The sequence below is a fragment of the Papio anubis genome, chromosome 20 (assembly GCF_008728515.1).
Source record: "Papio anubis isolate 15944 chromosome 20, Panubis1.0, whole genome shotgun sequence".
Lineage (NCBI taxonomy): Eukaryota > Metazoa > Chordata > Mammalia > Primates > Cercopithecidae > Papio > Papio anubis.
Window position 1 is genome coordinate 29,984,352 of NC_044995.1, and position 22,360 is coordinate 30,006,711.

At 41.8% G+C, this 22,360-nt stretch overlaps 2 protein-coding genes and 2 pseudogenes across 3 annotated transcripts in view; 1 reads left to right on the forward strand and 3 right to left on the reverse strand.

The window, feature by feature from the left end:
• The first annotated feature begins 9,342 nt into the window (after positions 1-9,342).
• On the forward strand, positions 9,343-10,381 carry LOC100999715 (annotated as a pseudogene). Its single transcript, XR_004180484.1, has one exon. The product of XR_004180484.1 is annotated as a small integral membrane protein 20-like (transcript).
• Positions 10,382-13,282: 2,901 nt separating this feature from the next.
• LOC108584131 lies at positions 13,283-18,425 on the reverse strand (annotated as a pseudogene).
• LOC116271607 (zinc finger protein 708-like) lies at positions 16,217-20,383 on the reverse strand. Its single transcript, XM_031659044.1, has 2 exons — positions 20,110-20,383; positions 16,217-19,107 (listed from the first exon to the last, which is right to left on the reverse strand). The coding sequence occupies exons 1-2, from the start codon at positions 20,381-20,383 to the stop codon at positions 18,500-18,502; spliced, it is 882 nt and encodes a 293-aa protein (XP_031514904.1). The 3' UTR covers positions 16,217-18,499.
• Positions 20,384-20,537: 154 nt separating this feature from the next.
• Positions 20,538-22,360, reverse strand: part of LOC101000404 (zinc finger protein 729-like) — an 81,908-nt gene continuing 80,085 nt past the window's right edge. The window contains 3 exon segments of the mRNA XM_031660319.1: positions 20,538-21,174; positions 21,428-22,055; positions 22,057-22,359. Coding sequence (XP_031516179.1) covers positions 20,638-21,174; positions 21,428-22,055; positions 22,057-22,359 — 1,468 coding nt within the window. The 3' untranslated portion in view covers positions 20,538-20,637.

Genomic DNA, 22,360 nt, shown 5'->3' on the forward strand with positions numbered 1-22,360 from the left:
AATTGCTTGAACCCAGGAGGCGGAGGTTGCAGTGAGTGGAGATCACACCACTGCACCGCAGCCTAGGTGACAGAGCGAGACTCTGTCTCCAAAAAAAAAAAAAAAAAAAAAAAAAAATCAGCTGAATTTTTCTTCAGTGGTCAGAATAAAATACTTTTTAATCAAACTTCACTTATCTCCTCCCCACAGGCTCCTTAACATTCAGCTACACTCAATCTGTGTCAAAATACAACCCCATTTTATGTCCTTCCTAAGGACATGCGGACTTCAGGGTAAAACATTAATCTAGAATATGACTTTTTCACCCTCCATTTGCCATTTCCCTCCCACCTTCGTTCTAATCTCGTTTGTTCCTTCCTTGTCTGCCTGAACTTGCAATTTTTAAAGATCTTATAGGTATTTTCTTCTGTTACAATACTTCTTTGGAATTTAATTTTTACATTAATCTAACTTTGGTTTATCTTAAATGGTCTAGAAACTGCTTCAAAACAATAACCACTTCATCTTCACAAAAATCCTGCCAGTTCTTTTCCTTCTGAACCTTAACTGCATCTGCCTGTGGGTCCCCAGCTTTCCAGGGCTCTGTAGCTTCTCTCACTATAAAGGTTTCTTCCATGGCTGGGGTGAGCAGGCTGGGACATCTGCAAGAGAGGCTCTTCAGAAAAAAACTAATTGGGCCAATAATAACCACCTTTTGCAGGCTCAATATTAATTAGTCTTAGTTTGGAGTCACTAGGCTCATGCTTTGATTTCCATTGTCAGAGTTATTAACTTGGTTTTCAAAACTACGTGTGTGAAAAATTCAGTAACATTACTCAAACACAATGTTCATATAAGGGAATGAAATTATAAGGCGATTCCATTTTATACCTCAATGAGAAAAGCAAAAGTATCAATTCCTTTCAGACAATACATGTCTTACTATTTCCATTAAAAATCACGTAGTAACAATTAGTCATATGGGAACATTTCTAGAAGGTACCAAGTTTTGTCTCATAAAATTTAGCATGAAACTCAGAAGATAACAAGATACAGAACAGAGATATTCACTGTCACAAATTTACCCTGCAATAAAAGGAAATGATATTTTATGAATCTATGTAATGTAACTTACCAATTACCTATCACATTTTCTTGTGGAAATGTATTCTGTTTCTTGTTTTTTGTTTTTTTAAGACGGAATTTTGCTCTTTCACCCAGGCTGGAATGAAGTGGCACAATCCAAGATCACTGCAACCTCCGCCCCCGGGATCAAACAATTTTCCTGCCTCAGCCTCCCCAATAGCTGGTATTATAGAAACCCACCACCACGCCCAGCTAATTTTTGTATTTTTAGTAGAGATGGGGTTTCACCACATTGGCCAGACTGGTCTTGAACTCCCAACCTCAGTTTATCCACTGGCCTCAGCCTCCCAAAAATGCTAGGATTACAGGCATGAGCTACCACGCCTGATGGGAAACGTATTCATTTCCTACAGCCAAAATTCAGGAGAGATTTTCCCTATTGTTTTTCTTGGTAGCATTTTAAAAGCAAAGTCTTGCAATTCTGCTTGAAATCACCCAGTCATAAAAAACACTCCTGAAAAAGTTCCTAACCTCACTTTGGGAAAGAAAAAGATAAACAATAATTTTTAACAAATGGAATACATAATTTTTTCTGATATGCACAACTTTTATGCCCTATGTAAATACTATAAGTATTTTCTTACCTTTTAAATTTTACTAATAAAATATAATTTACAGTTAAAAAACTAAAGTCAATATGAGTGAACAAATCTTTTCAAGGTGAAAAACCCAGGGAGTAGCAGTGTTGATTAGAAAACAGATATGTAGGCTGGGCACAGTGGCTCAGCCTGTAGTCCCAGCAGTTTCAGAGAACAAGGCAGGCAGATCACGAGGTCAGGAGTTCGAGACCAACCTGGCCAACATGGCGAAACCCCGTCTCTACTAAAATTACCAAAAAAAATTAGCCAGGTGTGGTGGTGCACGCCCATAGTCCCAGCTACTCAGGAGGCTGAGGCAGGAGAATCACTCGAACGTGGGAGGCGGAGGCTGCAGTGGGCCGAGATCGCGCCATTGCACTCCAGCCTGGGTGAGAGCTAGACTCCATTTGAAAAAGAAAAAAAGAAGAAAGAAAACAGATGTGTCTGACTCATGTGTCAATTCAGATCATCCAATCACTTGAGAGATTCTCCCACTCCATCCTGCTCACTTAAGTGCTCAGTGACCACTCTCTGAAGAGACAGTGCACTATGCTCAAGTGAGTGCCCCAAGTGTATTTTACTTTGCAAGTTTTTGAACCATCTCACTGAAGTCAGGTTTTCTCTTTCTTTTGTCTTTTGGGATACTATTTTTTCTTTCACAAATCTTAGAGCATTTAGAAGGCAGAAATTATTTCTGTTTTCCCCCTCAATACCAGCATGTGATTGGTGGACCAGCAATCTGTCTCCAAGAAATGGAAGCTGGGTTGGGTGAAGATGATTTTAATGTCCCAAGGGGTTAGCTTTTCAAAGGAAGAGTACACCAAGAGATTTGTCTTTTCCCCAGGGTATCCACTTCAGAGGCTACACTCCCTACTTCAGGTTGTCCTGTGAAAGAAAATGACTTAGGAGCTGATATTCACTAGATACTCTAGCAGACATAGCCATAGCCGTTACCTTGGGTTATTCAGAAACAGTACTGAAACCTAGGACCAAGAAAAAATGACAGGGTTGCTGAGGACAAATCACCCCATAACGTTTGCAAAATAAAAACATCTTGACACTAAAACATTCTCATAAGATCTTTGTGCCTAAAGACAAAAGAAAAAGAGGCACAGAGATTTTTTACAATTCACTATCAGGGGATTATTCTTTGCTTTCTTCTCATGGGAAAAATTTACAAACAGAAAACATTCCTCTTTCTTTTTCTTTTTTCAATTTTAAATAATTTTATTTAAGACACTGCATTTTCCACTTACAATACAGAGTTTATAAAGTGCAATGTTATTTCCTTCCCCTGTGCATATGTTCCATACTCAAATATTGAGAATGCCCGGTAACTTACTATAACAGCTTAACTTTTTAAAACTGCCACAGAATTTCTACAAATTTAGGTCCTTCAAATGAGAAAACACATCTTTTTCAATATGCCATCTAATGCTTTGTCAAAAAATGATTAATTAAAATACAGTATCAAAAATGTACATTAAAGAACAAATAATAAAGTAGATTAGGGACAGGAAGTTGGCATTTGAGATTTTCAAAAGAAACTGAAAATTCAGTATTTTACTGCAAGCCAGAGTTAGGCTGGAGAAATGGGGTATGGGGGGTTGACTTGAGATCCTGCTTGGAACCCATGTGAAAAATGCAAGGGAAAATCAGTCCCATGTGGCGGCAAATAGACTGAGGTGGCTCCAGTCCCTGGATTCCTAATTTTTAAAAATCTAACTCAAATGCTTTTTTTTTTTTTTTTTTTTTTTTTTTTTTTTTAGAAATTATTACATTGGGGGAAACAAAATTCAGGCTTAAAAACCAATAAACTGCCAAGTAAGCTCTGGTTACACAACCAGGAAATTTGTAGGCTCAAGGTGAAAATTAAGAAACTACGTAAATGTACCTAACCGATTACTGAATTTGGGCATTTTCCATGCATCTGTCCTTCGAGATCTTTTCATGGACCACAAACTACAACCCATAGCTGGGTGCGCTACAATTTTTGAACCGCTCCTTGTGTAAATTCTTAAGTATTTTCGCGATAACTCCCATAATTTTTAATAGGCGAAAAGAGGAACTAGGAACCCCATAAACCAAACAAAAGCTCTTTCCATTCATGAACCCTCACCCCAACACTCCGAGTCAGGATTCTCCCCTGACGACCCTCCCGTGGTCCCTCCACAATCTGGGAGAGACGCGGCGCTGCGGGTGCAGAGCGGCCCAGAGAGGGCTCCAGGCCAGGGCACAGTCACTGCGCAGGGAAGACACAGGACGGCCGGGGTCCGGCTGTCAGCGCAGTCGCCAATCTGATGGCTGAAGGGGACTGAGGCCGAGTTGGGTAAGGAGAACTCGGGGCGCAGATTGTGGAGCTGACTGCGGGGAGGCCTGAGTCCCGCCACAACCCCTTCCCCTCTCTCCGGATGTCGGACCCGGCACTCTCACCATTTCTAGGCTTCCAGGGGGTCCTGGCATCTTCAGGATCTTCACTACTTGTAGGTCCGGCGTGGATCTTCACTAGTTGTAGGTCCAGGGTCACAGAGGCTGGGCCTCAACGAGCAGAAGACACAGAACCGCGAGGACCAGACCAGGAACTCCGGCTGCAACGAGAGACAAAGATCCCGCCATATCCCGGAAGCCGCCCTTTCCGCTCCAGCTGCGTGCCTGATTGGATGGTTCCCAGGCCAGCGCCGCTGACTGGATAACGTTTAAGACCCCCCCCCCTGCCGCGCCCTCACGCCCTGAGTGACAGAAGATGTGGCCAAATGCTGGGTTGAATGAAGAAAGAGTGACAGCCGAAGGTGCAGCCTTTTCAGGCAGGGCTTCCTCCCAGAGGTGAGCCAAGACCACTGCAGAGGGTGTTAGCCTTTAAACTTGTGTATAAAGTCTCATGTATTTGTAAATACTATACTGTATCGCTGCTCACACATGAAAAGAATAGAATAATAATTATTTATAAATTTCTGTTTTTTGTTTGTTTTTTTTTTTGAGACGGAATCTCGCTGTGTCGCCCAGGCTGGAGTGCAGTGGCGCGACATCAGCTTACTGCAAGCTCTGCCTCTCGGATTCAAGAGATTCTTCTGCTTCAGCCTCCTGAGTAGCTGAGATTACAGGCGCGTGCCACCACGCCCTGCTAGTTTTTGTATTTTTAGCAGAGACAGGATTTTCACCATGTTGGTCAGGCTGGTCTCGAACTCCTGACCCAGTGATCCACCCGCCTTGGCATCCCAAAGCACTGGGATTACAGGCGTAAGCCACAGCGCCTGGCCTAAATTTCGGCTTTTATAACCTTCCTGGCTCTGGTCTTTTGAACAGGCAACCTGAGATAGTTTTGTTTTGTGTTACGATGGAGTCTTCCTCTGTCGCCCAGGCTGGAGTGCAATGGTGCGATCTTGGCTAACTGCAACCTCTGCCTCCCGGGTAGCTGGGATTACAGTCATGCGCCACCATGCCCATCTAATTTTTTTGTATTTTTGTTAGAGACCGGGTTTCACCATGTTGGCCAGGCTGAACTCCCAGGTGATCCGACCGCTTCGGCCTTGCAAAGTGCTGGGATTACAAGCGTGAGCCACCGCGCCCAACTAACCTGAGATTTTTAAAAGGACACAATCCTTCCAAGTAAAGTGTGATCCACATGTGAATTTTAAATTTCCTATTAGCCAAACTTTAAAAACAAGAAACACACGGGGCACGGTGGCTCACGCCTGTAATTCCAGCACTTTGGGCCAAGGCGGGCAGATCACGAGGTCAGGTGTTCCAGATCAGCCTGCCCAACATGGTGAAACTCCGTCTGTACTAAAAATGCAAAAATTAGCTGGGTGTGGTGGCAGGTCCCTGTAATCCCAGCTACTCGGGAGGCTGAGGCAGGAGAATCGTTTGAACCTGGGAGGCAGAGGTCGCAGGGAGCTGAGATTGTGCCACTGTACTCCAGTCTGCACGACAAAGTGAGACTGTCTCTAACATAAAAATAAAAATACTTTGGCCCGGCGCGGTGGCTCACACCTGTAATGCCAGCACTTTAGGAGGCTGAGGCAGGCAGATCACGACATCAGGAGATTGAGACCATCTTGACCAACATGGTGAAACCCTGTCTCTACTAAAAATACAGAAATTAGCTGTGCGTGGTAATGTGTTCCCCTACTCCCAGCTACTCAGGAGGCTGAGGCAGGGGAATCGACTGAAGGAGGGAGTTGGAGATTGCAATAAGCCAAGATGGCGCCACTGCACTCCAGCCTGGGTGACAGAGTGAGGCTCCATCTCAGAAAAAAATAAAAAAAACACTTTTTAATATGTGTGGGCTATTTATGATTTTCAACACTGACTAAAAGTACTGTGCCTGAACCAATCTCTTACCTTGAAATCAAGTGACTATAGACAGATCTGCTAGGAAGACATTTCATTTCTTTCTTTCTTTTATTTTTTTATTTTTTAATTTCTTTTTTTGAGACGGAGTCTCGCTCTGTTGCTTAGGCTGGAGTGCAGTGGCGCGATCTTGGCTCACTGCAACCTCAGCCTCCTGGCTTCAAGCGATTCTGGTGTCTCAGCCTCTCGAGTAGCTGAGAATTCAGGCGTCCACAACCATGCCCGGCTGATTTTTCTATTTTTAGTAGAGACGGGGTTTTGCCATGTTTGCAAGGCTGACCTCAAACTGCTGACCTCAGGTGATTCACTCGCCTTGGTTTCCCAAAGTGCTGGGATTACAGGCGTGAGCCACCCCACCTGGCCTGTATTTTGATTTTAAAAATAGCAGAGCTGCTGTTGAAGATTTCAAAGTCAGAAGCAGCCATGGGACAAATCTCAGAAGCGCACGTGGAAATCACACACAGTGAATGCATCCCTCACCCTGAACCAATTGTTTTCACCCAAGTCTGCATGTAAAAATCACCTCGGGTGAGCGGGTCTTTAAAAATCCCCCAAACACGAGTTGCCACACCCCAATTAAATCAGGTTCCTGGAGTGGAAACTGGGCAACAGTGTAGTTTAAATATCTCTATGTGATGCCAGTGCAGCCAAGCTCAAATGCCTCTGCCTCTTTTAGGTGACCTAGTTGCAAATTATTTCTCAAATAAATGAAAAAATGTTTATCCCTAAGACATGGCCTTTCAGTCTTACCAATATTACCAAATTAGTGTTCTTTGCAGAACCAACTTTGCTATTGGTTTTGTTCCTGAATCAACCCAGTTCCATATATATTGAGTGCACCCTATGTGCAAGGCACTGTGCTAGGTGCCCTGACATTGGTGATCATTACTGTGGAGGAAAATTTTTCTGGAATAAAGGTTGCATTCCCCTAAAATTAAAAACATGCCATGAACCGAATTGGGGCTAAAACAAAAAGACCTATGGTCTCACTCAAGAGTTAGGGCTTGGCTGGGTGCAGTGGCTCACGGCTGTAATCCCAGCACTTTGGGAGGCTGAGTCAGGCGGATCATGAAGTCAGGAGATCGAGACCATCCTGGCTAACATGGTGAACCCCTGTCTCTACTAAAAGCACAAAAAAAAGCAGCCGGGTGTGGTGGCACGTGGCTGTAGTCCCAGCTACTCAGGAGACTGAGGCAGGAGAATTGCTTAAACCAGCAGGTGGAGGCAGCAGTGAGCCAAGACCACGCCATTGCACCCTAGCCCAGGCAAGACGAGCAAAACTCCGTCTGAAAAAAAAACAACAACAACGCTGGAGTGGGGACTGTCAGAAGTTTGCACCTTATGCAAAGGACACAATGACACACCTAGTGCTGACTGGATTTTCCCACCTTATGTAAATGAAGCACCTCTCCTGACCAGCTTGTTTATAAAATCCCTTGGGCTTTTCACTTTAAAACGACAACTCTTTTTCCTGGGAGTCCTCTCTATGCCAGAGAGCTTTCTTCCCTTTGCTTATTAAAATTCTGCTCTAACCTCACCTTTGGAGTGTCTGCACCTTGATTTCATTGGCTGTGAGACCAAGAACTTCGTGTGACACCCCAGATAATGAGGCCAGTTTCAGTGCCTTCTCAATGGTGGCCCACCATTGACCCTCATAGCCAAAACACACATGGGGCAGAAACACTAGTCACCTGCCTGGGATGGTCAGGTGGGCAGGAGCAAGCAGGGACTCGGTGAGAAAACCAGAATGTGTGTTCAAGGGCAGGGACTGAGTGTTCAGCTGGGTTGGAAAATTCAGATTCTCTTTCAGGATGAGAAACTTGAAATAAGACAGGGCGTATGCTATAGAACTTCTCAAAACTTGGGAATCTGACCAATTCTCTGTGTTTCAGAACATCCTGAGAGACACAAACTAAAAGATTAAGCATTATTGACTAAACCTTGAAGGCTGCACATTTGAATGCTACTGACAATGTCAGCTACTGGCCCGAGAATGTAAGCTGGGAGCCTCCGACTACTCTCTTGAAGTCTCACCTGTAGAGTAGATGCACTACCCAGGCATTCTTCTAACTGGAACTCCAGATGGCTATTTCTGGAACTTCCCAGCATTGCTTGATCTGGATGTAGGTATCCTCCCAAATTTGGTGTATATATGTACATATTTTCCTTTTCTCCTACTTTAGTCTTTGCTAAGTTTACTATTATACTCTTGCTTCATTAATCATTAAACTTTTCTCTGAACTGCATTTGAGTGTAATATTGTGGTTTCTTTTGCTCATGAATCCTCGAACCTATGATGAAGGTAAATCTTTCAGCAAAACACCCCCAGGTCATAAAAAACTTGGGCTCCTGGGCCTGTCAGAAAGTGGAATTCTTTACTTACCACAGGTAAGGAACCTGTACAGGAACTGTGTAGAAGAGGTGTAAGGCCAGCTTGTTCAAAGAGCTTATATGATTTCTATAAGCCAACTATGATACCTTAAAGGGGTCTGTATCTGAAAGCATGCCATTCCAGGCAATAACTTGGTAAAAAAAAACAGATTTTTTTTTTTTTTTTTTTTTTTTTTTTTTTTTTTTTAAAACACCCTCTCATGGACCCTTTCCATACCTGCAGAATCCGCATTACATAGAAATTGAGACCAACATTACCAAGTGATTTATAAGCTCATTAAATAAAGCTTGAGGCAATGCTTAGTTAATGTGCAGGTTTATTACATAGGTGTATGTGTGCCATGGTGGTTTGCTGCACACATTGACCCTTCTAGGTGCCCTCCCCTTGCCCCGACTTCACAACAGGCCCTGGTGTGTGTTATTCCACCTCCTGTACCCATGTGTTCTCATTGTTCCAACACCATATATGGTGAGCATGTAGTTTTTTTTTTTTTTTTTTTTTTTGAGGCGGGTCTCGGCTCTGTCGCCCAGGCTGGAGTGCAGTGGCGGATCTCAGCTCACTGCAAGCTCCACCTCCCGGGTTTTAAGCCATTCTCCTGCCTCAGCCTCCTGAGTAGCTGGGACTACAAGCCATGCCATGACTAAGTTTTTTGTATTTTTTAGTAGAGGCGGGGTTTCCTGCCCGTGTGTCAATAGGATGGTCTTGATCTCGGCCTAAGTGATCCGCGCCGTCGGCCTCCCTAAAGTGCTGGGATTACAGGCAGGCCACAGCCCGGCGAGAACATGTAGTTTTGGTTTTCTATCCCTGTGTTAGTTTGCTGAGGATGATGACTTCCAGCTTAATCCATGTTCCTACAACGGACATGATCTCATTTCTTTGTATGGCTGCACAGTATTCCATGGTGTGTATGTACCACATTTTATTTGTCAAGTCTGTCATTGATGGGCATTTGGGTTGGTTCCATGTCTTTCCCATTGTAAATAGTGCTGCAATAAAAATTCGTGTGCGAGTGGGTAGCCAGGTTTCCGAGAGTGCAGGGCGGTTGGCGGGTCAGGGCAGCCTGAGGCCCAACGCCATGTCCCGGAACCTGCACACCGAGCTCATTTTCGGCAGCTTCATCTCCCTGATCGGCGCCACCTTCTATCCCATCTACTTCCGACCCCTAATGAGACTGGAAGACTAGAGGAGGGAGCAAGCCATAAATCAGGCTGGAATTGTTCAAGAGGATGTGCAGCCACCAGGGTTAAATGTGTGGTCTGATCCATTTGGCAGGAAATGAGAAGGCTGTCACCAGCTCTGATTAAGAAAGGAGATTTCTTCATGCTTTCAATTCTGCATGGGGTACAGTCAGTCACCTCATCGGAGAATGATGGCTGGAGAAGAAAACTCCGTAATACCATAAATAAGAGTGTTTGTAATAAAAGACTGTGCACAAGGATTAATATTTCTCTTCTTAAGTATCAAAAGAACTCTGGAACAAATTATACCATTAGGAAGGTTTTCGTGATTCAGTTGATTTTCCAAAAATGAAGCTATCTCACCCAGCTGGGTTTGGAGCAATCTGCTTATTATTCTGTCGTTACCACTTACTCAAGCGAGCTGTGATATGAATACAAGCAACCAGTGGGCTCGGGAAGGTCCGGGTCTATTTTGCCGTCTTCCAGATAAGAGATTTCAGTAAAAAACTGCCATGCTGAGCTGCCTTATAGAGCTCTTTGAAAATGTTCAAGTTGATAAAGCTCTTTGAGGACAAGGTACTTCATGCACCTCATGCTGAAGATTGCACCATGTTGGAAAATAAATATGAAGCAAGTCAAACTAGATGCATACACTTGTGTAGAAATCAATAATCAATTAATAGAAGTGAAAAACATTAAAATGATTTTTAAAAAAATTCGTGTGCATGTGTCTTTATAGTAGAATGATTTGTATTTCTTTTGAGTATATTCCCAGTAATGGGATTGCTGGGTCAAATGGTATTTCTGGTTCTAGATCCTTGAGGAATCACCACACTGTCTTCCACGATGGTTGAACTAATATACATTCTCACCAACAGTGTAAAAGCGTTCCTATTTCTCCACAGCCTCACCAGCATCTATTGTTTCTTTTTAATAATCACCATTCTGACTGGTGTGAGATGGTATCTTATTGTGGTTTTGATTTATATTTCATCTAATGATGTTGAGCAGCTTTTCATATATTTGTTGGCCACATAAATTGCCTTCTTCTGAGAAGTGTGTGTTCATCTTTTGCCGCCCCCCCTTTTTTTTTTTGTGAGATAGAGTCTCACTCTGTCTCCCAGGCCGGAGTGCAGTGGCACAATCTCTGCTCACTGCAACCTCTACCTCCTGGGTTCAAGCCATTCTCCTGCCTCAGTCTATCGAGTAGCTGGGACTACAGACGTCCACTACCATGCCCAGCTAATTTTTGTATTTTTAGTAGATGCGGGGTTTCACCATATTGGCCAGGCTGGTCTCGAACTCCTGGCCTCGAATGAGCTACCCATCTCAGCCTCTGAAACTGGTGGGATGACAGGCGTGAGCCACCACGCCCAGCTTTTGCTCGGTTTTTGATGGATTTTTTTTTTTTTTTTTTGTAAATTTTTAAAAGTTTCTTGTAAATTCTGGATATTAGACCTTTGTCAGATGGGTAGATTGCAAACATTTTCTCCCATTCTGTAGGTCGCCTGTTCACTCTGATGATAGTTTCTTTTTCGGTGTAGAGGCTCTTTAGTTTAATTAGGTCTTATTCTTCAATTTTGGCGTCTGTTGCAGTTGCTTTTGGCATTTTCATCACGAAGTCTTTGCCCATGCCTATGTCCCGAATGGTATTGCCTAGGTTTTCTTCTAGGGTTTTTATGGTTTTGGGTTTTACATTTAAGTCTTTAATCCATCTTGAGTAAATTTTTGTATAAGATGTAAGGAAGAGGTCCAGTTTCAGTTTTCTGCATATGGCTAGCCAGTTTTCTCAGGACCATTTATTGAACAGAAAATCCTTTCCCCATTGCTTGTTTTTGTCAGGTTTGTTGAATATCAGATGGTTGTACATGTGTGGTGTTACTTCTGAGGGCTCTTTTCTGTTCCATTGGTGCGTATGTCTGTCTTTGGAGCAGTACCATGTTGTTTTGCTTACTGTAGTCTTGTAGTATAGCTTGAAATCAGGTAGTGTGATGCTGCCATCTTTGTTCTTTTTGCTTAAGATTGCCTTGGCTATATGGGTTCTTTTTTGATTCCATATGCAATTTAAAGTTTTTTGTTGTTTTTTTTTCCCTAATTCTGTGAAGAATGTCAATGGTAGTTTGGGAATAACATTGAGTCCATAAATTACTTTGGGCAGTATGGCCATTTTCATGATGTTGATTCCTTCTATCCATAAGGATGGGATGTTTTTCCATTTGATTGTGTGCTCTCTTACTTCCTTGAGCAGTGGTTTGTAGTTCTCCTTGAAGAGGTCCTTCACATTCTTTGTTAGCTATATTTTAGATATTTTATTCTTTTGTAGCAGTTGTGATGTTTATTATGATTTGACTCTCTGACGGTCTATTGTTGGCTTATAGGAATGCCTATGATTTTTGCACATTGATTTTGTATCCTGAGACTTTGCTGAAGTTACTTATCAGCTTAAGGAAATTTTAGGCTGAGATGATGGAATTTTCTAAATGTCATCTGCAAACAGACAATTTGACTTCCTCTTTTTCTATTTGAGTACTCTATTTCTTTCCCCTGCCTGATTGCCCTGGCCATAACTTCCAATACTATGTTCAATAGGAATGGTGAGAAAGGGCATCCTTGTCTTGTCATCCTTTTCAGAGAATGCTTCCAGCATTTTCCCATTCAATATATGACATTGACTGTGGTTTTGTCATAAAAGCTCTCATTATTTTGAGATATATTCCCTCAACACCTGGTTTATTGAGAGTTCTTAACATGAAAGAAAGTTGAATTTTATCAAAGGCCTTTTCTGCATCTATTGAGATAATCATGTGGTTTTTGTCTTTATTTCTGTTTATGTCATGAATTTTGATTATTGATTTGCATATGTTGAACCAGCCCTGCATCACAGGGGTGAAGCCAAATTGATCATGGTGGATCAGTTTTTTGTTGTTCTTGTTGTTTTTTAAGACAAAGTTTCGCTTTTGTTCCCAGTGCAGTGGTGTGATCTTGGCTCACCACAACCTCTGCCTCCCGGGTTCAAGTGATTCTCTTGCCTCAGCCTCTCGAGTAGCTGGGATTACAGGCATACACCACCACACCTGGCTAATTTTTTGTATTTTGTAGAGGCAGGGTTTCTCCATGTTGGTCAGGCTGGTCTTGAACTCCTGTCCTCAGGTGATCTGCCTGCCTCAACCTCCCAAAGTGGTGGGGTTACCATGCCCGGCCTGGTGGATGTTTTTTGATGTGCTGCTGGATTCCGTTTGCCAGTTTTGTTTTGTTTTAGTTTTTTTTTATTTTTTATTTTTTTGAGACAGAGTCTCACTCTGTCACCCAGATTGGAGTACAGTGGCACTATCTTGGCTCACTGCAACCTCTGCCTCCCAGGTTCAAGTGATTCTTCTGCCTCAACCTCCTGAGTAGCTAGGAGTACAGGCATGAGCCACCACTCCAGCTAAATTTTGGATTTTTAGTAGAGATAGGGTTTCACCATGTTGGCCAGGCTGGTCTTGAACTCCTGACCTTGTGATCCACCCACCTTGGCCTCCCAAACTGCTGGGGTTACAGGTGTGAGCCACCATGCCCAGCCGAGAAATGAAAAACCCTCCAAAAAAAAAAAAAAAATCAATAAATCTAGGAGCTGTTTTTTGAAAAAATTAACAAAATAGGGCCGGGCACAGTGGCTCACGCCTGTAATCCCAGCACTTTGGGAAGCCAAGGCGGGGGGATCACCTGAGGTCAAGAGATCAAAACCAACTTGGCCAACATGATGAAACCTGTCTCTACTAAACATAGAAAAATTAGCTGGTCATAGTAGCACGTGCCTGTAATCCCAGCTACTCCAGAGGCTGAGGCAGCAGAATCGCTTGAACCCAGGAGGTGGAGGTTGCAGTGAACCAAGATCCTGCCACTGCACTCCAGCCTGGGTGAAGTGCAGTGAGACTCTATCTCAACTGGTTATTCTAGTTAGCAGCTCCTCTCTCTAACTTTTTATCAAGGTTCTTAGCTTCTTTGCATTCAGTTAGAATATGCTCCTTTTTAGCTCAGTGGAGTTTGTTATTACCCATCTTCTGAAGCCTACTTCTGTCAATTTGTCTATCTTATTCTCCATCCAGTTCTGCACCCTTGCTGGAGAGGCATTGCAATCATTTGGAGAAAAGGCACTCTTGCCTTTTGTGTTTTCAGTGTCTTTTTCTTTTTACTTTTTTTTTTTTTTTTTTTTTGAGACGGAGTCTTGCTCTGTCGCCCAAGCTGGAGTGCAGTGGCGCAATCTTGGCTCACTGCAAGCTCTGCCTCCCAGGTTCACATAATTCTCCTGACTCAGCTTCACGAGTAGCTGGGACTACAGGTGCCTGCTACCATGCCCGGCTAATTTGTTTGTAGTTTTAGTAGAGACGGGGTTTCACCATGTTAGCCAGGATGGTCTCGATCTCCTGACCTCATGATCCGCCCGCCTTGGCCTCCTAAAGTGCTGGGATTACAGGCTTGAGCCACCGCACCTGGCTTCAGCGTTTTTTTCATTGATTCTTTCTCATCTTCATGAGTTTGTGTAGCTTCGATCTTTGAGGCTGCTGACTCTTGGATGGGGTTCTTGTGGGGACTTTTTTGTTGCTGTTGTTCATTTCTGTTTGCTTTTCTTTCAGTGGTCCGGTCCCTCTTCTGTATGGTTGCTGTGGTTTGCTGGGGGTTCACTTTAGGCCCTATTTATCTGGTTGACTCCTGCACCTGGAGATAATACTCAAGGAGGCTGGATAACAGCAAAGATGGATGCCTTCTGCTTCCTCTGGAATGTCTGACCTCAAGGAACACCAATCTGATGCCAGTAGGAACACAGCTGTATACGGGTGTCTGACAACCCCTGTTGGAGTATCTCACCCAGTTGGGTGGCACGAGGAACAGGACCCATTTAATGAAGCTTTTATTGTCCCTTGGTGGAGGGGTATGCTTCACTGGGGTTAAACCCACTTCTCTGGGCTGCTTGGATTCCTTAGAATTAGCAGGAGGAGAAGCTAAGTCTGCTCGTCCACAGAGACTGTGGTCACCTCTCCCCTTAGGGACTCAGGCCCAGAGAGATCAGAGTTCTGTCCCTGAGTCCCTGGCTGAAGCTGTTGGAGTTCCTGCAGGGTGGCCCCACAAAGTGAGGAGGGATGGGTCAGAGTCCGGCCTGAAGGGGTGCTGTAGCTGCAGTCTGGCACAGTCAGTGTGTTGGGCTGTGGGGGACACCTCTTGGAACCACGCCGTCCAGCATCCCTGTCTCCAGCAGGGGAAAAGCTCCGCCAGGAGCTATAGAGATGGCTGCCGCCCTTCCCCTGACCAGGGATAGCTGCCTAGTGTGTTACACAGCTATCAGTCCCAGTACTGGTTGCTGCCCCTCCCCAAGGAGCTGAAATGGCTTAGACAGCAGGCAGCCACAGCTGTGGTGCTGGTCACCCCCCGCGGGGAACTCAGCAGGCTTAAACCAATTTTAGCTGAGAGGTTGTTGAGAATCTGCACAGCTCTGGGGTTGGGACCCTAGGCCCCGGTGGCATGGGTTCCCGAGTGAAATCTTTCAATCTGTGGGTTGCACAGTTCCATGGAAAAAGCATGGTTTTGTCAGCTAAGTAGGACACTCATTCACTGCCTCCCTTGGCCAGGGGATGGGGGCTCCCCTGCCCTGTGTGGCTGTCAGGTGGGTGGCTGCACCACACTCTTCTTTCTTCCTCTCCCTGGGCCATCCCAGCTGCCTAGTCAGTTCTGATGAGAGAACCTGGATACCTCAGGAGCCAGTGCAGGATGCACAGGCCATTATGGTTCTTTTCGGTGGGAGCCTCTGATCACCACTGCTTCTAGTTGGCCATCTTTGCCCCGCCCCTAAAAGTTTTTTGTTGTTGTTGTTGTTGTTCTTTTTTGAGACGGTCTCATCTGTCACTTCCAGGCTGGAGTCCAGTGGCCGGATCTCAGCTCTCACTGCAAGCCCCCTCCTGGGTTTAGGGGCCATCTCCCTCCTGCCTCAGCCTCCCGTAGCTGGGACTACAGGCGCCTGTCACCTCACCCCAAGGTTTTTGTATTTTTTTAGTAGAGACGGTTTCACCCAGCTAGCTGACGTGATGGTCTCATCTCCTGACCTCATGATCCAATCTGCCTCTCGGCCTCCCAAAGTGCTGGGATTACAGGCTTGAGCCACCGCGACCGGCAACTCTCTTATAATTTCTAAGATATATTTTGTAACAAATTTTATGCTTGCCACACTTTATGTAAGAATTCAATAAGATTCTTCTTTTACAAACAAAGAAAAACAATGCTAACTGATTTAATTCTTTCACATGTGGACAGTGTATGCCTCTCACTTTAATTAACTAATCTCAAAGTTATATTGGTAAGCAAATTCTCCACTCAAAACCATTTTTTTAAGCACATTAAAAATACCAACTTTTGGCCAGGCGCAGTGACTCATACCTGTAATCCCAGCACTTTGAGAGGCCGAGGCGGGCAGATTACGAGTTCAGGAGTTCGAGACCAGCCTGGCCAATACGGTGAAACCCCATCTCCACTAAAAATACAAAAGTTAGCCGGGCATAGTGGTGCGTGCCTGTAAGTCCCAGCTACTTCGGAGGCTGAGGCAGGAGAATTGCTTGAACCCAGGAGGCAGAGGTTGCAGTGAGCTGAGATCATGCCACTGCACTCCAGCCTGGGTGACAGAGCGAGACTCTGTCTCCAAAAAACCAAAAACCCACCAAGTTTCTCAGCAGAACCTACAAAGTACCATGTAAAACAACATGGTAGGAAGACAAGTGAGAAAACTGTAGCTGTAACACAGAAAAAGGAGAAAAGCTGTGATGCATACATCCTTGAAATGAACGTAAGACAAACAAAACTGAAGATAATTAAAAAATAAAGAAGCAGAATATGTCTTTAAATTCAGCAAGAGTGAGCTTTGCATCCTGGAAATAAAAATGTCCTCTCAACATGAGGAATCAATGTAATTTCTTCTCCATTGATATTTTCCATTCTGACTTAAAGTTACAAACTAACTGCAGAAGAAATACTTACGGCTTATCACGAAGCATCTGCTACACAGCAAGCACTGCCGTATTTGCTTGCTGCATTTATACACAAAAACATCCTCTTGACTTATGGAACCCTCCCTAGTACTTATCTGAACAAATTTGCTCAGTAAATAAATAAATTAACTTATGACAATTTTAAAAATGGAGAGGAACAATAAGTAAGTAAAAGTGAGCTTATATGGGGTTCTCCAAGTAAAAGAAACAAATGGAATCTTCTAACTAAATAAAATATAACTTAATACACTAATTGTGGGATGACATCTAAAGATCGTTTTGTGTACACTACTAAACTTCATAAAAATTATTCTTATAATCCATGACATAATGTATACTTCATAAATTATAAAACAAAAAAATATATCTAAGAAAGAAGAAAAGTATGGGTCTAGCACGAGTACCAGCCAAGTAAAACCAAAGAAATTTCAAGGGGAGATTCTTAACCATAAGATGTAAGATTTTACAATAATGAATTCAATACAAACCAGAGAGTATAGATTTGCTTTCCCCATTTTTGAGGTTTTTGGTTTTCTAGTAAATTAGTCACTTTATTATAATTTGTTTTGTTCTAATATTTTTTTCTGAAAATAGGTACAAACTCAGAATTACACAAACACACTTACTTCATAATTTTCTTGCACCTAAATACCTTTAGAGTGATATATGTGTATATTTAACCATATGTAAATCAAAACTAAAAGTCTATATGTGTCTGTTTACAGGCATAGTGGCCACATGTTCAAAGAAAAATATGTAACACATTTTTGTTTACATTCCTGTATGATTTTTATTATGACCACAAAAATGACCTTATAATAAACAACAATTTAAATGTACATTTCAAAGTAATTAAAAGTGTAGATTTGGATTGCTTGTAATTCAAAGAATAAATGTTGAAGATGGTGAATCTCTCATTTACCCTGATGTGATCATTACATATTTTATCCTGGTATCAAAAATATGCCATATATGGCAGAAATATATATACACACTATGTATCCACCGAAGTTAAGAAAAATAAGTTTGTCAAGGCAAAAAAATATATATATATAGTACTACAACCCTCTTTATATTTGTAATGTTTGTCCTCAAAAAAATACTAAGACATGTATTTTCTAAAAGATACTCCGAGAGTAATTGCATTTTTAATGTTTTTATTAAGTATAAACTGTGATGTTAAGATGTGATCAGATATTAATGGCTTTTCCACATTCTTTATAGGTGTACTTCTTTTTTCAAGTATAAATGCTTTCCTATGTGATAAGGTGTATTGGTTAAATGTTTTGCCACATTCTTCATTAAGGAGTTTTCTCCAGTATAAATTATCTTGCAATCAAATGTGACTACCATTTAAAGGCTTTGTGACATTACTGACGTCTAGGGTTTCTTGACACTATGGTTTATGTTTAGAGAAGTTTAAGGTGTTCTCAAGAGCACTGTCATATCTTTTGGATTTGTAGTTTATCTCTAGTATGATTTGATAACTAATTAAAAACTTTGCCACATTCTTCACATTTGTAGAATTTCTCTGCAGCACAAATTATCTCACGTGTAATAAAGGTTGAAATGTTTTTAAAGCTTTTGTCATATTCTTCATATTTATAAAATGTATCTTCTGTATGAATTATCTTATGCTTAGTAAGAGTTGAAGATCACTTAAAGACTCTGTTACATTCTTCACATTTGTAGGGTTTTTCTTCAGTATGAATTATCTTATGTGTGGAAAAGTGTGAGAAATGGTTACAGGTTTTGCCACGTTCTTCACATTTGTAGGGCTAGTTTCCATTATGAATTATCTTATGTTCAGTAAGGTTTGAGGACCAGTTAAAAGCTTTGCAACATTCTTCACGTTTGCAGAGTTTATCTGCAGTATAAATTGTTTATTAAGAATTGAAGAATGGTTATAACATTATTCATTTCACATTTGTAGGGTTTCTCTCCCATTGAATTATCTTGTTTAGTAAGAGTTGAGGACTGGCTAAAAGTGTTCCCACTTTCTTCACATTTGTAGAGTTTTTCTCCGGTATGAATTTCCTTATGTCTAGTAAAGTTTGAGAATTGATTAAAAGCACTGTCACATTCTTCACATTTATAGAGTTTGTCTTCAGTATAAACTATCTTATGTTCAGTAAGGTCTGAAAACCAGTTAAAAGCTTTGTCACATTTTTTGTATTTATAGGTTTTCTCTTCAGTATTAATTATCTTAAGTTCAGTAAGGTTTAAGGACCAGTTAAAAGCTTTGCCACGTTCTTCACATTTGTAGGGTTTCTCTCTAATATAAATTATCTTATATTCAGTAAGATTTGAGAACCCATTAGAAGCTTTGCCACATCCTTCACATTTGTAAAGTATCTCTCTAGTAGCAATTATTTTGTGTTCAGTAAGTTCTGAGAAACACTTAAAAGTTTTGCCAAATTCTTTGCATTTGTGGCGTTTCTCTCCAGTATAAATTGAGTAAGGTTTGAGAACTGGTTAAAAGTTTTGCCCATTCTTCACATTTGCAGTGTTTGTCTCTAGTATGAATTATCTTATGTTCAGTAAGATTTGAGGACTGACTAAAAGCTTTGCCACATTCCTCACATTTGAAGGGTTCCTCTTCCGTATGAATTATGTTTGGTAAGATTTGAGGACCGGTTAAAAGCTTTGCCATATTATTCACATTTGTGGAGTTTATTTTCTTTAGGAATTCTCTCAGTTTGAGTAAGAGCTGAGCAATGGTTAGAAGCTATGCCACATTTATTATATTTGTAGGGTTTTCCTCCAGTATCAATTATGTATATTTAAGGTGTGAGGACTGGTTAAAGGCTTTTCCACATTCTTCATATTTGATGGGTTTCTCTTCAGTATGAATGGTTTTCTGTCTAGTAAGGTTTGAGGATTGGTTAAAAGTTTTGCCACATTCCACATATACACCATGGAATACAATGTAGCCATAAAAAAGGGTAAGTTCATGTACTTTGGACGGACATGGATGAAGCTGGAAACCATCATTCTCAGCAAACTATCATAAAAACAGAAAACTAAACCACATGTTCTCACTCATAGGTGGAAACTAAACAATGAGAACACTTGGACACAAGGCGGGGAATATCACACACTGGGGCCTGTCAGTGGGTGGGGGGCTGGGGAGGGATAGCGTTAGGAGAAATACCTAATTTAAATGACGAGTTGACGGGTGCAGCAAACCAACATGGCACATGTATAACTTTGTAACAAACCTGCACGTTGTGCACGTGTACCCTAGAACTTAAAGTATAAAAAAAAGTTTTGCCACATTATTACATTTGTAGGGTTTCTCTCCAGTATGAATTGTTTTATGTCTAGTAAGGCTTGAGGACTGGTTAAAAGTTTGCCACATTCTTCACACATGCACGGTCTTCTCTAGTATAAATTATCTTATGTGTATTAAGGTTTGTAAAATGGTTGAAAGCTCTGCCACATTATTCACATTTTTAGGGTTTCTCCCGTACAAATTACCGCGCCAGCGCGCTGCATACGGCTAAAGCTGTCGCTATCTTCCGACGGCAGCACGTCCGGCAGCAGAATCTCGCCCCGCCCAGCGTCGGCCGCGCCTTCAGCCCCACGGCGTCTTCCAGCCAGTTCAGCCTGTGCGATGACCAGTTTCAATGCTTTCATCTTCACATCCGCAATGGTTCGGCGTTTCAGCAAGGCCGAGGAAATCGCCAAAGCCATCCCTTCACTGGCTTTTCGCCAACTGGCGAAATTGTTGCGCCATTCTGCCATCGGTGGTTCTCAGCAATGTTCCGGTTACCCCACCACCGGTTGATTTATGAAGTTTTGAGGACCACTTAAAAGCTTTACCACATTCTTCACATTTGTAGGGTTTCTCCCCGGTATGAATTATTTTATGTTTCAGAAGGGCTGAGAAATTGTTAAAAGCTTTGCCACATTCTTCACATTTGTACAATTTCTCCCTAGTATGAATTAGCTTATGTTTCTTAAGGGTTGAGGGATTGTTAAAATCTTTGCCACATTCTTCACATTTGTAGGGTTTCTCCAGTATGAATTACTTTATGTCTCGTAAGGTGTGAGGATTGCTTAAAAGCTTTGCCACATTCTTCACATTTGTATGGTTTCTTCCCAGTATGAATTATCTTATGTTTCATAAGGGTTGAGGAATTGTTAAAAGCTTTGCCACATTCTTCACATTTGTAGGGTTTCTTTCCAGTATGAATTATCTTATGTTTTCTAAGGGCTGAGAAATGCTTAAAAGCTTTGCCACATTGTTCACATTTGCAGGGTTTTTCTCCAGTGTGAATTACCTTATGTAAAGTAAGTTTTGACAACCACTTAAAAGCTTTACCACATTCTTCACATTTGTAGGGTTTCTCTCCACTATGAATTATCTCATGTTTTCTAAGGGTTGAGGACTGGCTAAAAGCTTTGCCACATTCTTCACATTTGTAGGGTTTCTTTCCAGTGTGAATTACCTTATGTTTTCTAAGGGCTGAGAAATGCTTAAAAGCTTTGCCACATTCTTCACATTTGCAGGGTTTCTCTCCAGTATGAATTACCTTATGTACAGTAAGTTTTGACAACCACTTAAAAGCTTTACCACATTCTTCATTTGTAGGGGCTTTCCCCAGTATGAATGATCTTATGTTTCATAACGGTGGAAAAATTGTTAAAAGCTTTGCCACATTCTTCACATTTGTACAATTTCTCCCTAGTATGAATTACCTTATGTTTTCTGAGGGCTGGGAATTGCTTAAAAGCTTTGCCACATTCTCTTCACATTTTGTGTGTGGTTTCTCCTGTATGAATTACCTTATGTAAAGTAAGTTTTGAGGACCACTTAAAAGCTTTACCACATTCTTCACATTTGTAGGGTTTCTCTCCAGTATGAATTATCACATGTTTTCTAAGGGTTGAGGACAGGCTGAAAGCTTTGCCACATTCTTCACATTTGTATGGTTTCTTTCCAGTGTGAATTATCTTATGTCTTCTAAGGGCTGAGAAATGGTTAAAAGCTTTGCCACACTCTTCACATTTGTAGGGTTTCTCTCCAGTATGAATTGCTTTATGTCTAGTAAGGTGTGAGGATTGCCTGAAAGCTTTGCCACATTCTTCACATTTGTATGGTTTCCTACCAGTATGAATTATCTTATGTTTCATAAGGGTTGAGGACTGACTAAAAGCTTTGCCACATTCTTCACATTTGTACAATTTCTCTCTAGTATGAATTACCTTATGTTTTCTAAGGGCTGAGAAATGCTTAAAAGCTTTGGCCACATTCTTTCATACATTTTGTAAGGTTTCTGCAGTATGAATTACCTTATGTAAAGTAAGTTTTGATGACCACCTAAAAGCTTTACCACATTCTTCACATTTGTAGGGTTTCTCTCCAGTATGAATTATCACATGTTTTCTAAGGGTTGAAGACTGGCTGAAAGTTGCCACATTCTTCACATTTGTAGGGTTTCTTTCCAGTGTGAATTATCTTATGTCTTCTAAGGGTTGAGAAATGGTTAAAAGCTTTGCCACATTCTTCACATTTGTAGGGTTTCTCCCCAGGATGAATTGCTTTATGTCTAGTAAGGTGTGAGGATTGCCTAAAAGCTTTGCCACATTCTTCACATTTGTATGGTTTCTTCCCAGTATGAATTATCTTATGCTTCATAAAGGTTGAGGAACTGTTAAAAGCTTTGCCACATTCTTCACATTTGTAGGGTTTCTTTCCAGTGTGAATTATCTTATGTT

What these genes read in the sequence shown, in the direction of transcription:
- LOC116271607 (XM_031659044.1), bottom strand. Translation starts at nt 20,383, where the DNA reads ATGGCAGAATGGCGCAACAATTTCGCCAGTTGGCGAAAAGCCAGTGAA. An exon ending in GCGCGCTGGCGCGGTAATTT is followed by an intron (nt 19,108 to 20,109) that starts GTACGGGAGAAA and finishes ACTTTTAACCAG; the next exon opens with TTCTCAAACCTTACTCAATT.